Source organism: Enhydra lutris, unplaced genomic scaffold (assembly GCF_002288905.1).
Source record: "Enhydra lutris kenyoni isolate GAN:26980312 unplaced genomic scaffold, ASM228890v2 scaffoldscaffold116, whole genome shotgun sequence".
In the NCBI taxonomy this organism is placed as follows: domain Eukaryota; kingdom Metazoa; phylum Chordata; class Mammalia; order Carnivora; family Mustelidae; genus Enhydra; species Enhydra lutris.
In genome coordinates, this window is record NW_019154200.1 from 540,720 (window position 1) to 556,542 (window position 15,823).

The following is a 15,823-nucleotide window of genomic DNA, read 5'->3' on the forward strand; positions in this document are numbered from 1 at the left end:
CCTCCATTCTCTTTTAAAAATGGGGATGGTTCAAACACTGGCGTATTTTTATCCCTCAGAGTCATACTTGTTTTTTGTTTTTTTTTTAAATCAGGGTAGAATCAATTTTTTTTTGTATCCTTGGAATTTCTGCTCCTTTAGTCAAAAGAAAGGGTCTTAGAAGCCCTCCTTGAAAGACCTACACATACGATGATACACATTTATTGGACAAGATGCCCAGATACAGCCTCAGAAAACGAGATCATGGTTCAATGCACTCTTAGATAAGGAAACTGAATGGGATTAACGGTTCATTTCCCTAATTTTACATAAATGACTTTCTTTATGTTAGGTGAATAACCTCCCTTTTGGTCTTTTCATTTTGGCTGAAAGAAAGGAAAATGTCAGAGGAAAGGCCATACTTTCATGGTTTAGTAATCATCAGAATCAAATGGGTTTTGAAACTGAAAGCAGAAGAGGTTAGTACAAGACTTTATTTTAGGTGCCAGAGGCTTCTCTCAGTCCTTTCACTGAGAGGATTAGAAAAGCTACAAAAAAAAAAAAAAAAAAAAAAAAGGGTTTAGGGTCAGATGCACAACTGTGATTACATCAAGTATAAAGGGAGTAATATTATTAAACCTAAAATTATTTCTTTCATGAAGATCTCAATTCTTCAGAGTTACTTACATGGAATCTATAGATACAAGTAGGATTTTAGGAGTCCTAACTACCTGGGCTATTTCTTTTAAGACTGTACATAACATCTTAGGCTCTTTTTTAAAAAAAGATTTATTTATTTATTATTTGAGAGAAAGGGGGAGATGGTAAGGGAGGGGCAGAGGGAGAGGGAGAGAATCTCAAGCAGACTCCCCACTGGGCGGGGAGCCCAACACAGGGCTTGAGGTCACAACTCTGAGGTCATAACCTGAGCTGAAATCGAGTTGGGCGCTTAACCCACTAAGCCACCTGGGCACCCCTAACATCTTAGCTTCTTACACCAGTAGTAATGTACTAAACTGACTGATAGTTTTGGGGTGCCTGGGCGGCTCAGTGGGTTGGGCCTCTGCCTTCGGCTCAGGTCATGATCTCAGGGTCCTGGGATCAAGCCCCGCATCAGGCTTTCTGCTCAGCAAGAAGCCTGCTTCCCTCTCTCTCTGCCTGCCTCTCTGCCTACTTGTAATCTCTCTCTGTGTTAAATAAATAAATAAAATCTTGAAACTGATAGTTTAGATACTAATGGATAGTTGGCAGATACTACTGGTTGGCCCAATACCCAGTTCAGTTCAATGTTTCCTTGTCTGCTTCTATCCGAGACTAGAAAGCCAAAACCTACTAATTTTTGGCCAGTGACATGTTGTATTTATTGGGATTTCTTAGAAAATCCTGTTTTTGTTTTTGTTTTTTTAAGATTTTTTTAATTTATTTATTGACAGACAGAGATCACAAGTAGGCAGAGAGGCAGGCAGAGAGGCTCGATCCCAGGACCCCGGGATCATGACCTGAGCCGAAGGCAGAGGCTTTAACCCACTGAGCCACCCAGGGGCCCCGAAAATCCTGTTTTTCTAGCACAGGTTCTGCCCTTTACTCCTTGGCACTCCTTCCTTCTTCCCTGCTAGAAGGTGGAATGAGAACAGCCATCTTATGACCATGAGATGATTAGCACACACTGAGGACTGTCTAGAAGAGAAGGACAAAGACTCTGGGTCCCTGAACGTACTATAGACTATTTTTAAACTTCTCATTATATAAGAAATATGAAACCACCTATTTGTTTAAAGCACTGTTTTCCAAGTTTCTGATTCTTGCAGCTAAACACAATTTCTGATACAAGTAAAAATTCTCCAAAGTGGGTAAGGGGAGCCACTGCACCTAAGAATTAGTACTGGTGAATAAATGCGATAATTTGACTTTCCATCAAAAACACATCTCCAATCAGCATTTCCTCCCTCTACAATCCTATATTATTCCGTAAGGTCTTAAAGTCTTTCTGAATCATCAAAGTTTAATGATGTTCACAGTTCCATATGTTTATTATGGTATGCTGATTTTTAAAATTTTATGTGTTTTATGTAAGATACTGGATGATTTGTTTAATAAAACTTTTTTTTTTTTGAAGTAAGCTTTAGGCCCAACATGGGGCTTGAACTCATGACCCTAAGATCAAGAATTGCATGCTCCACGGACTGAGCCAGTTAGGGGTCCCTAATCAAACATTCCTTTTTAACATCCAGCCCGTTTCCTACTATAGACTGGGGTTCCTGGAAAGCAGATGAAGTCAGAAGTCAGCATGCAAGATGTTGCTCCTGGGATCACCATGTGGCTGAGAGAAGCTGAACTATGATACAGTGCAGTGAAGTCTTAAGCTGATGCCACAGTTAAGCTCTAGAACAGCCCTATGATAGTCCTAGGATGCTGGCTGGCCCTGCTAAGGAGGGATCATCTTGGGAGGGTTGGGAAGGGGAAGGTAGTTTGTTCTGGTGAGGCACTCCCCACAGAGGCTGGCAGCTGAGGCCTGCCTTCCCAAAGCAGTCCCAGCTGCTGGGGCACAAGCTTCATTCCTAAATAGAGGTCTGGGGCCCGCCTCACAAACAGTCTATTTCACTGTACTGTCATATATGTCACTTGTAAAAATATAAACTCTTATTCCATTAGTCACCTGAGCAACTCTTCACTTATTAGCCAATTCTCCAGACTTACTGATAGTGGTGAACACGCTGGTGAAGCAGAAGTAGTCAACTGCATTGAGGGAAAGAAGATGGTAAAGAAACTGCTCTCTTTCTTCTTCACAGCGTAGAAAAGCATAACGCTTATAAAGCTTCCTAGGAATGGGTTAAGACAAGCACAAAATAACAGTTTATTTTTCATGCTTTTCATTATGTCTTGTACTAAAAATAAACACATTAATTTAGTCAAAGTCAAATGCATTTGTTTTACTTTTAGGACTCAGTCCTAAGAGTATAACATGAAATACGGGCAAGGCTTACTCACAGATGTCCACTAAAATGTTATTTGTAAAAGGAAATATGTATCATGGTATATGCATACACTGGAATACTGTCTGAGCATTGAAAATAAAGTTTATGAAGTGTTTTTTTTTAAGATTTTACTTATTTATTTGACAGAGAGTGAGAGAGTGCACAAGTAGGCAGAGTGGCAGGCAGAGTGAGAGGGAGAATAAGGTTCTCTGCTGAGCAGGGAGCCCCATATGGGACTCAATCCAGGACCGTGGGATCATGACCTGAGCTGAAGGCAGCTGCTTAACCCATGAACCACCCAGGCGCCCCTAAAGTGTTTTAACAACAAAAACAAAACTACTACTAAAAATAAGTAATTTTAATTAAGCAGTTACATTAAAGCACTTTTCCAAGTGTATTATATTAATATATTAATCCTCATGATTACCCTATGAAGTAAGTCTATTAGCATTCTCATTTTATAAATTAGGAAAACAGACATACAAAAAAGTATCCTGTCCAAAGTCATTTAAATAGTAAATAGTAAAGGCAGTATCTGAACAAAGGCATTCAGTCTTCTGAGCTTAAACTCTTACAGTGAAATGTTTCTAACACACCAAGCTAAAAAAAGGATGATACCGGGGCTCCTGGCTGGCTCAGTCAGAAGACCACGTAACTCTTGATTATTGGGGTTTTGAGTCTGAGCCCTAGGTTGGGTGCAGAGATTACTTAAAAATAAAATCTTAAAAAAATGATACTGAAGGGGCATCTGGGTGGCTCAGTGGGTTTAAGCCTCTGCCTCTGGCCCAGGTCATGATCTCAGAGTCCCGGGATCAAGCTCCGCATCGGGCTCTCTGTTCAGTGGGGAGCCTGCTTCCCCCCCTCTCTCTGCCTGTCTCTCTGCCTACTTGTGATCTTTCTCATTCTGTCAAATAAATAAATAAAATCTTAAAAAAAAAGATACTGAATTGTGAATACAGTATAATCTTAACTAAGAGAGCATGCATAGAAGAAAGTACAGAAGAAAACATGTGAAATACTTGGTATTTACCTTTATGTAGTGGGATTTTCTTCTTTTTCAAGTAGCTGTACACCCAACATGGGGCTTGAACTTATGACCCAAGATCAAGAGTTGCATGCTCTACCAACGGAGCCACTCAGGTGTGCAACTATATGTAAGTATGCATTTATAAAACTCTGCACCACATGTGGGGCTTGAACCCATGACCCGGATATCAAGAGTCGCATGGCTCTACTTACTAAGCCAGCCAGGCACCCCAAGGTACACAACGTTTACATAGCACTTTATGTACTTTGGACATAGTGGACATGAATGATTTATAATGGGCAGGGATGGGTAAGGGGAGTAACTAGTTTCAGAGAACAAGATTAGGTTCACTGCCTGTATCTAACTTTGTATTCTTTATCAAACCTACTCTCTGGACATTAAGACTCATCTTAAAATGCTCCAGGGTTTGGGGGGGTAAATAGCCCAGTGATGATGTGTACAAACACAAAACTATAAAAAGAATTGTTACCATGATGAGATTTCAATGCAAGGTCAAGTCTGAGAACTTTGTTGAGTTTTTTGCATAGCTTTGCTCTAGAGACCTAAGTCCTCAGGCTTTAAATTAGCTCTAACATATATATTATGCAGATGATGCATTTTATCTAAGAGGGTTTCCTGAGGGAGTAAAGGGTGACCTATTTAAACAGTTAACAATGAAGTAACATGCAACTGATTGCTTTCCTGGCTCTAAACTATCAAATGTAAGCATTCGCCAAGACTCTCAGAAGAAACCTCTTAATGTGGACTTTTTTTTTTTTTTCTTTTTTGCTACTACAGGTTTTGTTGTGATCTTTAAAATATAAGGTTTACATAAATTCAACCTATCTTTTGGATGTTACTGTCAGCCTGTGAGAACTAGTTCAGTTTTTTTCTGGTTGAGAACAGAGCAATCTGGCCTTTGGCTGTCAAGTCTGGTGTGTGTCCTCCCAGGTAAAATCAAATACTATGTCAAACCATGGAGTTTCCAAAGCATGCCTGTTAGAAAGGAAGAACATGTGTGCACAGGAATCAGCAATTTGTGCTGAAGAAGTCAGTCGGCCAGCTTATGCAATCTGCTTTGCGGACACACAGGTCACAGAAGCAGAAATGTCTAAGAGGCTATCTCTTACTTGGTGAGTGGCTGGTTGGAGAGCAACTGCTTTAGATGCTGGGACAAGAGCTTCTTCTCTAGAGATAGTCTTATCCATGCCCGAGCTCGTCCGACGTCTGTCTTGATCTCACTCATGTTCTGAATATGCCTACAGAACAGGAGCAACAGTAAAGATGTAGATCCTAAGAATAACCTTGAGCTGGAAAAGAACTAAAGCATTACAGCACCTTTGCGCAGAATAATTCTTTCATACTTAGCAGAAGTGTGAACGGGTGACACACACTTTATGTTGATTAAACTGCTCAAAGATTCCATCTGAATAATGAATTCAGACCCACATCAGATTCACCACTACAACACATGCACATGGGCAACGCCCTCAGATAAAGCAGTTAACACTCCTTTCTTCTTTCAGATTTTTTTTTTTAAAGATTTTATTTATTTATTTCAGAGAGAGACAGTGAGAGAGAGCATGAGCGAGGAGAAGGTCAGAGGGAGAAGCAGACTCCCCATGGAGCTGGGAGCCCGATGTGGGACTCGATCCCGGGACCCCAGGATCATGACCTGAGCCGAACCAACTGAGCCACCCAGGCGTCCCTTCTGTCAGATTTTATTATGTTCTTGTTTCACCCTCATGGTTACCTGTAACCTGGCAGCTGGTTATTCTTGACCATCAAGAAAATAAAAGTAATAAAACATGCTGAATATTAAAGTTTTTATTCAAATTAATTGGTCTAGTTTGACTATCTGTCACAACTTTAATCCACTGAATTGTTTTTCAAGTAAGTTTCTGGACAACATATGGAAAATATTAAATCTTACTTTCCATGGCACTTTAAGACACCTTTTTCTTTTTTAACTTATAAATTCAAAATTCTTAAGGTTTTAAAAGACTTGAAGATTGTGTGGCCACAAAAGAAATTGTTTGGTCAAACCCCAAATGAATGTTACATGTACATATAGATTAATATTCTGTGTAAAAGTCAATGCTATACCCAGAAAGACTCAGTTTATCTTTTTTTTTTTTTTTTCCCTAAAGATTTTACTTATTGGGATACCTGGGCAGCTCAGTTGGTTAAGTGGCTGCCTTTGGTTTGGGTCATGATCCCAGGGTTCTGGGATCGAGCCCCGCATCCGGCTCTCTGCTCAGCGGGGAGCCTGCTTCTCTCTCTCCCTCTGCCCACCCTCCTTGTGCTCTCTCTGCCACTCTCTCTCAAATAAGTAAAATCTTAAAATAAAGGAGATTTTATTTATTTATCTGAAAGAGAGTGAGCGAGTGAGCATAAGCAGGGGGAGAGGCAGGCAGAGGGAGGAAGAAGCACACTCTCTATGGAGCAGAGAGCCTGACATGGGGTTCAATCACAGGACCTGGGGATCATGACCTGAGCCATAGGCAGACTCTTAACCAATTGAGCCATGCAGGCACCCCTGAGTTTATCTTCCTAAATGATTTTCCTCCTAAAAGGGAAGAAGGATTGGGCAGGAAAGGCTAGCCTAAGGGGCAGGGTAATTTTAAAGCAACTATAATGGGTCAAGAAAGTCTTTGTGATTGTGACCTACTATCCCTTCCTCTGATTTTTTTTTTAACGTCCAGAATGACTCATCCTAGTTGTAATTAAGTATTACAACAAACCCTTTTCTCTAATGATTCTAAGAATTAAGAATAAGGAATATCCTCCCCATAAAATATACACATATTCTCTTTTTAAAAATATTTAATTTTTAAGTAATCTCTACACCCAACATGGGACTCAAACTCATAACCCTGAGATCAAAAGTCGCATGCCTCACCAACCAAGTCAGCTAGACGCCCCTCACTTTCTTTCTTTTATCCTTTCCTTTTCTCCCTTTCTCCTTCTCTTCCTCTCTTAATCCCTGGATCTGAAGATTTAGGTCCTCAAGCCTCAGTGCTGATATGTGATCAAAGACTCTTAATAAACAAGATGCAAAGCATTATATCACATTACACAGACACATTGATGAGGTGGCTTAAAAACAAGTCAGAATGAGGTATTAAAAGAAAATTCTGTGGCCATTTTTGTAGGGCTTAACCTACCTCAACTTATTTCTAAGAATTTTTTCAGATTTATGATACACTGATTTATCTTTAAGGGGCTCATACCAGTATACAAGGTCACGAATGGCGAAAGCTTTTGCCAGGGAAGTGGTTCTTACGGATGGTGCTGGCAGTGGGGGGGACACTTGACAACCCCATCTGGCGCCTCCAGTATGAGCCTATAAAGCAGCACTGGCTCTTCCTCTACCCTGCTGACATTTCCCCAATGATGACAAAGCTGAGTAAAAGCAACAGAGGGAAAACGCTCAGGCATTTACCACTTAGAGTTCAGCAGTATTTATAAGGTACCCTGTGAGTGCAGTGCCAAGTCAGAGCTCAAATAACTGAGGAATACCAAGCTGATTCAAAGTGTATCTACTGAAAATGAATCTATACTAGGTCTGATAAGCACTTATGTTGTATAATCTTTCCCTCAGTATTCTTTCTCCTTTATAAAGTAAAATCAGGTACACAGGCAGCTCAGTTGATTGAGCATCTGACTCTTGATTTCGGCTCAGGTCATGATCTCAGGGTCCTGAGATGGAGCCCTGTGTTGGCTCTATGCTGGGTGTGGAGCCTGCTTAGGATTCTCTCCCCACTCTGTCCCTCCTCCCTCACACCTCCCCTCACTGTCTCTATCTCAAAAAAACAAAAAAAACAAAAAAAAAAACCCCGAGAACAACAACAAAAAAAGCCCACACAAAAAACCAACCAACCAACCAAACAAAAAACACGAAACAGTAAGACCTACTGAAATAAATTTTATGTTGGCCTTAAGCGAGTTATCTGGAGACACAGTAGGTAAGAATGACAAAGTGAAAAATAATTATAATTTGATAAAACAATCTACGTTTAAGGAAAATGAGAAGGACTGGAATACATAATGTGCAGTCTATTTTAGGTAGCAATCAGCATTCCCACCTAGAATTATTTACACTAGGTTTTTTTTTTGGAAAGAGGCATAGGAGTTGGGAAATGAGGTCTCCTGACTCTTTCCCTCAAGTCCACCTTATTCACTGGCACCAGGGAAGTAACTGTGTAAAATACTGGCTCCTGGGGGGCCTGGGTGGCTCAGTGGGTTAAAGCCTCTGCCTTCGGCTCAGGTTAAGATCTTGGGGTCCTGGGATTGAGCCCCGCATCGGGCTCTCTGCTCTGCGGGGAGCCTGCTTCCTCCTCTCTCTCTGCCTGCCTCTCTGCTTACTTGTGATCTCTGCCTGTCAAATAAATAAATAAAATCTTTAAAAAAAAATACTGGCTCCTGGGGCGCCTGGGTGGCTCAGTGGGTTAAAGCTTCTGCCTTCGGCTCAGGTCATGGTCCCAGGGTCCTAGGATCGAGCCCCACATCAGGCTCTCTGCTTGACGGGGAGCCTGCTTCCTCCTCTCTCTCTATCTCCTCTGCCTACTTGTAATCTCTGTCAAATAAATAAAAATCTTAAAAAAAAAAATACTGGCTCCTTAATATAATTCCTTTGTTCCAGAACTTTCAAAAACTCACAGGATACAGTCTGAACTGTGCAGACTCACATTTAAGACTTATTATCCCTCAGCCTCATCCTATCTTCCTATTGAAAAAAATTCCATTCTAGACAGCTGACTCATAAGACTTTGCATTCCATTACCTGAAGTACTTTCTTCTCATTTCCCTATTTGATTCTATTTGTGTCTGAGATCTCAGCTTCTTCTAGATACCTTTCCATGACCACGACAGCCTCCCATGACCTCTTCAATTTACAAAATCCTATAGTCTAATTTGAATTTGCCTTGTACTGCTTATTACTTTTGTCATTCTCTCTTGGTATACATTTTTCTCAGCTGTAAAAGCTCTCTGGGAAAAGGAGCCCACTATTCCTCAGCAGCCTGGCAGCCTTCTTGGTACCCTATAGGGGCTAGCACATAACAGGAGCTCAAAAACTCTGTTGCTGGGCGCCTGGGTGGATCAGTGGGTGAAGCCACTGCCTTAGGCTCAGGTCATGATCTCAGGGTCCTGGGATCGATCCCCACATTGGGCTCTCTGCTTGGCAGGGAGCCTGCTTCCCCCCTCTCTCTCTGCCTGCGTCTCTAACTACTTGTAGTCTCTCTCTGTCAAATAAATAAATAAAATCTTAAAACAACAACAAGAACAACAAAAACTCTGTTGCTTTGTAAATCTCTATCTAACTTTATGCTTTATAACAATTTTTGTATGTTATTTAACTGTAATCCAAATCTATCTAAAATCTGCTGTGTAGTTGTACCATTTAAATCTGCTTTTAACTGGAATAATTTATTATAGATAACTAGAATGGAATTCAGCATAATATTACATAAGTATTACTTCCAAAACAGAACCTGTTAATTCACAGAAAAGCATATATGGCATGGCTTAAATAACTTATTTACCTGATTTATTTCTAACACTACTACAAAACTTTCTAATTAAGTTTTTTTCCTTTAAATATTTTATTTATTTGACAGAGACAGAGACAGCAAGAGAGAGAACATAGGCAGGAGTGGGAGAGTGGAGAAGCAGGCTTCCCGCTGGGCAGGGAGCCCGATGCGGGGCTCGATCCCAGGACCCTGAGATAATGACCTGAGCCGAAGGCAGACGCTTAACAACTCAGCCACCCAGCACCCCAAGTTGGTTTTTTTTTTTCTTTAAGATTTATTTATTTGACAGAAGCGAGGGAGTGCACAGCAGGGGAAGTGGCAGAGGGAGAAGCAGGCTTCCTGCTGAGCAAGGAGCCCAAAGTGGTCCTTGATCCCAGGACCCTGAGATCAGGACCTGAGCTGAAGGCAGATGATTAACTGACTGGGCCACTCGGTTTCCAGGTGCCAATTCTGGCACCAATTTTCCAGGTGCCCCTAGGAAAATTTTTATGTATTTTTTCTCATCTCATTATCACAAAATGAGTGAGAAGGATATCATCATTACTTCTTTTTTTTAATTTTTAAAATGATTTTATTTATTTATTTGAGAGAGAGAGAGAGCATGAGAGGAGAGAGGTCAGCAGGAGAAGCAGACTCCCGAGCAGGGAGCCCGATGCGGGACTCGATCCCAGGACTCCAGGATCATGACCTGAGCCAAAGGCAGTCGCCTAACCAACTGAGCCACCCAGGCCCCCCATATCATCATTATTTCACTTTAAGAATGAGAAAACAGGGGGCGCCTGGGTGGCTCAGTGGGTTAAGCCTCTGCCTTCGGCTCGGGTCGTGATCCCGGGGTGCTGGGATCGAGCCCCGCATCGGGCTCTCTGCTCAGCGGGGAGCCTGCTTCCTCCTCTCTCTCTGCCTGCCTCTCTGCCTATTTGTGATCTCTCTCTCTCTCTGTCCAATAAATAAATAAAATCTTTAAAAAAAAAAAGAATGAGAAAACAGAGTAACTGAGACTAAGTGATCCATTCAAGGTCACAGAGATAATATTATTCTAGAGATATCATCCATTTTCTACCAATTACTTTTTCCTCACACTCACACTTTTAGAGAAGCTCCCCTTCCACAGACCCAGAACGCACAACTCTACTTACCACCATGACCTATGGCCCCATAATCCCAATCCTTCAGCTAGACTGGACCAAATAAGAATGTGCCTGATCTAAACTGAACTCACTAGATTTTCTCTCAGAAACTAGGAATTAGTATACTGGAAGAAAATCGTGTTAGTTTTTGTTGAATGCTAAAATTAAGAAACAATGTTAAAGCCAGGGCTTGGGCAGGCAAGCATGTACACAATAAAACAGAAAGCAAGGGGAAGGGAGGCAGGTAGGGGAAGAGCAGATGTGAAAGGAGAAACAGCAATGATATGCTTCCAGTGAGACAGTGAGAGTAATCTGTGACAGTTGAGAGTAGTCTGTTAACAGTTGTTTCTGTTCTTGGATTCTGAAAGATACCCTCACCTTTATCTCTAACAAATCCATCCTTTTTTACTGAAGTTGGTTTGAATGGGCTTGTGTTCCCTAAAATCAAATGATTTTTAAGAGTGGCAGTACCTCTAAATTTGAATCCACATTTCCTGAATCCCAAACCAGTGCTTACTTCACAATATGTATCATTAACAAAACCCAGTTTTATTCATTCATTCAAACCTGGTATTATTTATTAGAGAAATTAAGGGGTAGCTGATTTAAGTTCATATTCTGTACAGACATAAAAATTCCTCAAAATATTCCTTCCTAGGGTAATAAAATCAATCATAACTACTTAATTTTAGTGTAGAATAAAGCCAGATGCTCATAAGCACATAAGTACACATTATTGGTAAAAAGTCTGCTTGAATAGTCAGATGACACGTACATGGCTACTCTGGAAAGAAATTGGTAATATTGGTAACACCATGATAAGCTCTTTTAAGTGTGGATAATCTGTACGATTATTTACTGTCCCCAGCCTTTCTCTATGGAACAAAAAAATCATTCTATATCTGATAGTCTGGTGACACTTGGCATCTATGAAGGTCTTGGGAGTTGTCTATGATACTAAGACAAAGAGGAAAGCTTTTAGATGTTTCTGTCCTGGATTCAAAGCTAAGCAATCTGGTGCCAAGACTCTTGACAATTATGAGGACTCAAAGTGCCCGTGTCTTTTTGCCTCAAGAGATAAACCTGGAAAGATAGGAGGTACCAACAGAGACATGTGCCTAACAGAGAACAGGGGACTCAGAAAGGTATAATGATTTTAGAAAATAAGTTTTTTCTTACTTGTTCTTTCTTTTTCTCTGTCTAGACTGAAAAAAAATCAAGGTTTATTTTTGTTTAATTTTTTTTAAAGATTTTATTTATTTGATATAGACAGAAATAGTTGACAGAGACAGCGACAGGGACAGTGAGAGAATAGGAAAAAGCAGGCTTGCCGCTGAGCAGGGACCCTGACGTGGGGCTCAATCCCAGAACTCTGGGATCATGACCTGAGCCGAAGGAAGGGCCTTATTATCTGACTGAACCACCCAGGCACCCCTAGAAATCAAGGTTTAGAATATTACTTGGGTGTTTTTCTTTAAGGAAAAGCATCTATATCAACTATGTAGGTAATGATTAAGGACTAAAATGAAGCACTTGTAAAGAACCTGAAAACAGGGAAATAATCCTGTCCATTGAGAGTAAAACTCTGAAGTAAATATATCTTGATTAAGAACAACAATGTATAATGTCAACTGAAGGGGCCCTGGGTGGCTCAGTCATTGAGTGTCTGCCTTCAGCATGGGTCATGATTCCAGGGTCCTGGGATCGAGCCCCGAATTGGGCTCCCTGCTTGGCAGGAAGCTTGCTTCTCCCTCTGCCTCTCCCCTTGCTTGTGTTCCCTCTCTCCCTGTGTCTCTGTCAAATAAATAAATAAAATCTTAAAAAAAAAGATGTCAACATAAATGGGCAGAATGAAAGCAGAGAAAAGGGAGAGACAACCAGGGACAGTGTTTCTTTAGGGCTTCCTGAGATGATGGCAGTGCCAGGAACATGAGGATAACTAGTGTAGAGCTGGATGATTAGGCTTCCACACCTCTGCTTCCGAAGACAGCAAGCAGTCTTCTGATTTTTACCTAGCTTCCAGGCGGGAGAATATCCGTATTGGTGAAAGAGTTATAAATTTATCTGGTTAGGGAAATAATGTTTTGGTTTGACTGGCTTCCTGTGACCCTCTTCTCACCTGGTCATAGATGTGACCAGAGCTGACAACGACTGAACTCCAGGCCATTATTTTTACCCCTCTCTTAGGTCTTTGAAGTAAATGTCTTGGTTAGTAGGATTCACGATCTTAGAGTGTGACTACATTTTGGTTTACTAATTATTTGGTCCTGAGCTCATAAACCTCATGTGGACTGTGAAGACCTTGAAAAGAGTGCTGCTCTTAAGTCAAAAGAAACTGGGAAGTCATACCCATCAGGATGGCTACTGTCAAAAAAACAGAAAATAGTAAGTGCGGGTGAGGAGGTAGAGAAACTGGAATCCTCGTGCGTTGCTGGTAGGAATATAAAATGGTACAGCCACTGTGGTAAAAGTATGGTGGTTCTTCAAGAAATTAAACATGGAATTACCATATGATCAAGTAATTCCATTTCTGGGTACTTGCCCAAAAGAACTAAAAGCCGGGACTTGAACATATACACGTATACCCACATTGATAGTATTTACAATAGCCAAAGGATGGAAACAACCCAAATGTCTACCGATAGATAAATGAATAAACAAAATGTATATATGTAAGATGGAATTCTTACCTAGAAAAGGAAGGAAATCCTGACACATGCTACAACATGGATAAACATTATAAACATCTGATAATGAACATTTCAAAAGGTGTAAGACTACGTGAAACAAACCAGATGCAAAAAGCATGGTTCTTCTTAAATGAGGTACCTAGAATAGTCAAATTCAGAGAGGCAGAAAATTAAATAGTGGGTACCAGGGGCTGGGGGAGAAGGGAGAATGGGGATTTACTGTTCAATGGGCAAAGAGTTTCAGTTTGGGATGACAAAAGAGTTCTGGAGATTGACAGTGGTGATGGTTCCACAACAATGTGAATACACTTAATGGTAAGTTTTATGTTTTATATACATATAAAACATATATAAAATTATTACATAGGTATTTTTTCTTAAATAATTTAGAAAATTTTAATGCCAGTATTCACATACAGTATTGTATTAATTTCAGGTGTACAATATAGTGAGATTCAGCAATTCTATTTCTCAGTGCTCATCACGATCAGTGTCCTCTTAACCTCCTTTACCTATTTCACCCATCCTCTCACCCACCTCCCCTCTGGTAACCATCTATTTGTTCTCCATAGTTGAGTCTGGTTTTTTTGGCTTGTCTCTTTCTTCCCCCTTTGTTCATTTGTTTAGTTTCTTAAACATGGAAGTGAAATCCTATGGTATCTGTCTTCCCGTTTTGCTTAGCATTACACTTTCTAGCTCCATCCTTATTGTTGCAAATGGTAAGGTTTACTTTGTTTTTATCATATTACTTTGTTTTTTTAAAAAGGGGAGTGTGGGTGGCTCAGTCAGTTTAACATCTGACTCTTGATTTCAGCTCTGATCATGATCTCAGGGTTCTGGTATCAAGACCCACATGGGACTCCCTGCTCAGTGGGGAGTCTGCTTGCCTTCGTCTCCCTCTGCTGCTCCTCTGCTCACATGTGTGCTTGCTCTCTCTGTCACATAAATAAATCTTAAAAAAAAAAAAAAAAAAGCCATAGACAGATGGCAGAATCTATGTGGTGGGTATAAGAATGTGTTCATCTTTTGAGTTTGTTGTATGGTTAAAATTTTTTATGATAAAATGTTAGGGAAAACCCTGAGAAGTCTTTTCTTCACAACTCCTTTCTACCTTATGAAACACTTTTTAAAAAAGCAATCAATCAGTCAAAATTTTAAGATTTTATTTATTTATTTGACAGAGACAGCAAGAGAGAGAGAGAGCACAAGCAAGGGGAATGGGAGAGGGAGAAGCAGGCTTGCCACTGAGCAGGGAGCTCGATGCAGGGCTTGATCCTATCAGGACCTAAGCTGAAGGCTGATGCTTAATGACTGAGCCACCCACATGTTTCAAATTTTCTCTTTTTGAAGTAAACTCAATGCCCAATGTGGGGCTTGAACTCATGACCTGAGATCAAGAGTTGAATACTCTACTGAGCCAGCCAGGCATCTTGCCAACCAATCAAGTTTTATTAAAAGCATCTATCATTTGGTCAAAACATCACTTTAGGATACTCGGGAGTCTTCTTCAGATTTTTTAGAAGACAAAGACTGAAAATTGAAAGCCAAAGTAACCCTTATGTGTTAAGTCACAGGACATCAATTTTGCAGTTGAATATCCTGAACAAATACAGATTTAGTCCAGGTTATACTAAATTATATTTAAACTGATGTGCACATTACACTACTGCTGACTTATCTGTGTCTAGTCACAGCTGGTATTTTCCTTGCAATGTTGACAAAGGCTGACAACTTGCACCTAGTTAGAAAGAGACCTGACCTATGGTCAGGAGACCATAGTTCTAGTTCCATTTTTGCTATTGATTGGCAATATGGTCGGGATGCCTGGGTGGCTCAGTTGGTTAAGTGTCTGTCTTCGGCTCAGGTCATGATCCCAAGGTCCTGGGATTGATTCTCACATGGGGCTCCTTGCTCAGTGGGGAGTCAGCTTCTCCCTCTGCCCGCAGCTCCCCCCACTTGTGCTATCTCTGTCAAATAAATAAATAAATAAAATCTTGAAAAAAGGATTGGTGATATGGTCTTAGACTTAACCAGCCTGGGCCTGAGCTTCCCTATCTGTAAAAAGCAGCTATGCAATAGGACTTCTTAAGTTCCTTCTATATTCTAAAATTTAAATCAATTAGTAAAAAGTATCTTAGCAATCACTACCTTTTTAAGGCTTTGAAACTGTAACCAAAATAACTGAATAGCAGTCTGGCCAGTTGAATCAGGTAAAGGTATAAAGATATATGCAAAAATGTTAGATAAGCACCCCCCCCCACCCCGGCCAAACACACCCTCATGCATACTCACAGAGTTTAAAATAGGCAAATCCTTCATTTAACAATTAATTGAGCACGAATTATGTGTTGGACTCCATTAGCACTTACTAGCAATTCAACAGTTTTCAATGTCAGATAGATTGCCTCTCTCATGAAGTTTACAAATAGTAAACTTGAGAAGAACAAATAACTAACTGCTATGGAGAGGATTAAAATAGGGGTGTGAATGA

At 40.5% G+C, this 15,823-nt stretch overlaps 1 protein-coding gene across 2 annotated transcripts in view; it reads right to left on the minus strand.

Moving 5' to 3' along the window:
* The window catches only part of LOC111139753 (DENN domain containing 5B), a 202,275-nt gene that overhangs the window by 19,030 nt on the left and 167,422 nt on the right, over positions 1-15,823 (minus strand). For both annotated transcript variants that reach the window (XM_022492109.1, XM_022492108.1), the window contains 2 exons: positions 5,112-5,240; positions 2,677-2,798 (listed from right to left, as the gene is read on the minus strand). In XM_022492109.1, coding sequence (XP_022347817.1) covers positions 2,677-2,798; positions 5,112-5,240 — 251 coding nt within the window. The remainder of the gene's footprint in view (positions 1-2,676; positions 2,799-5,111; positions 5,241-15,823) is intronic.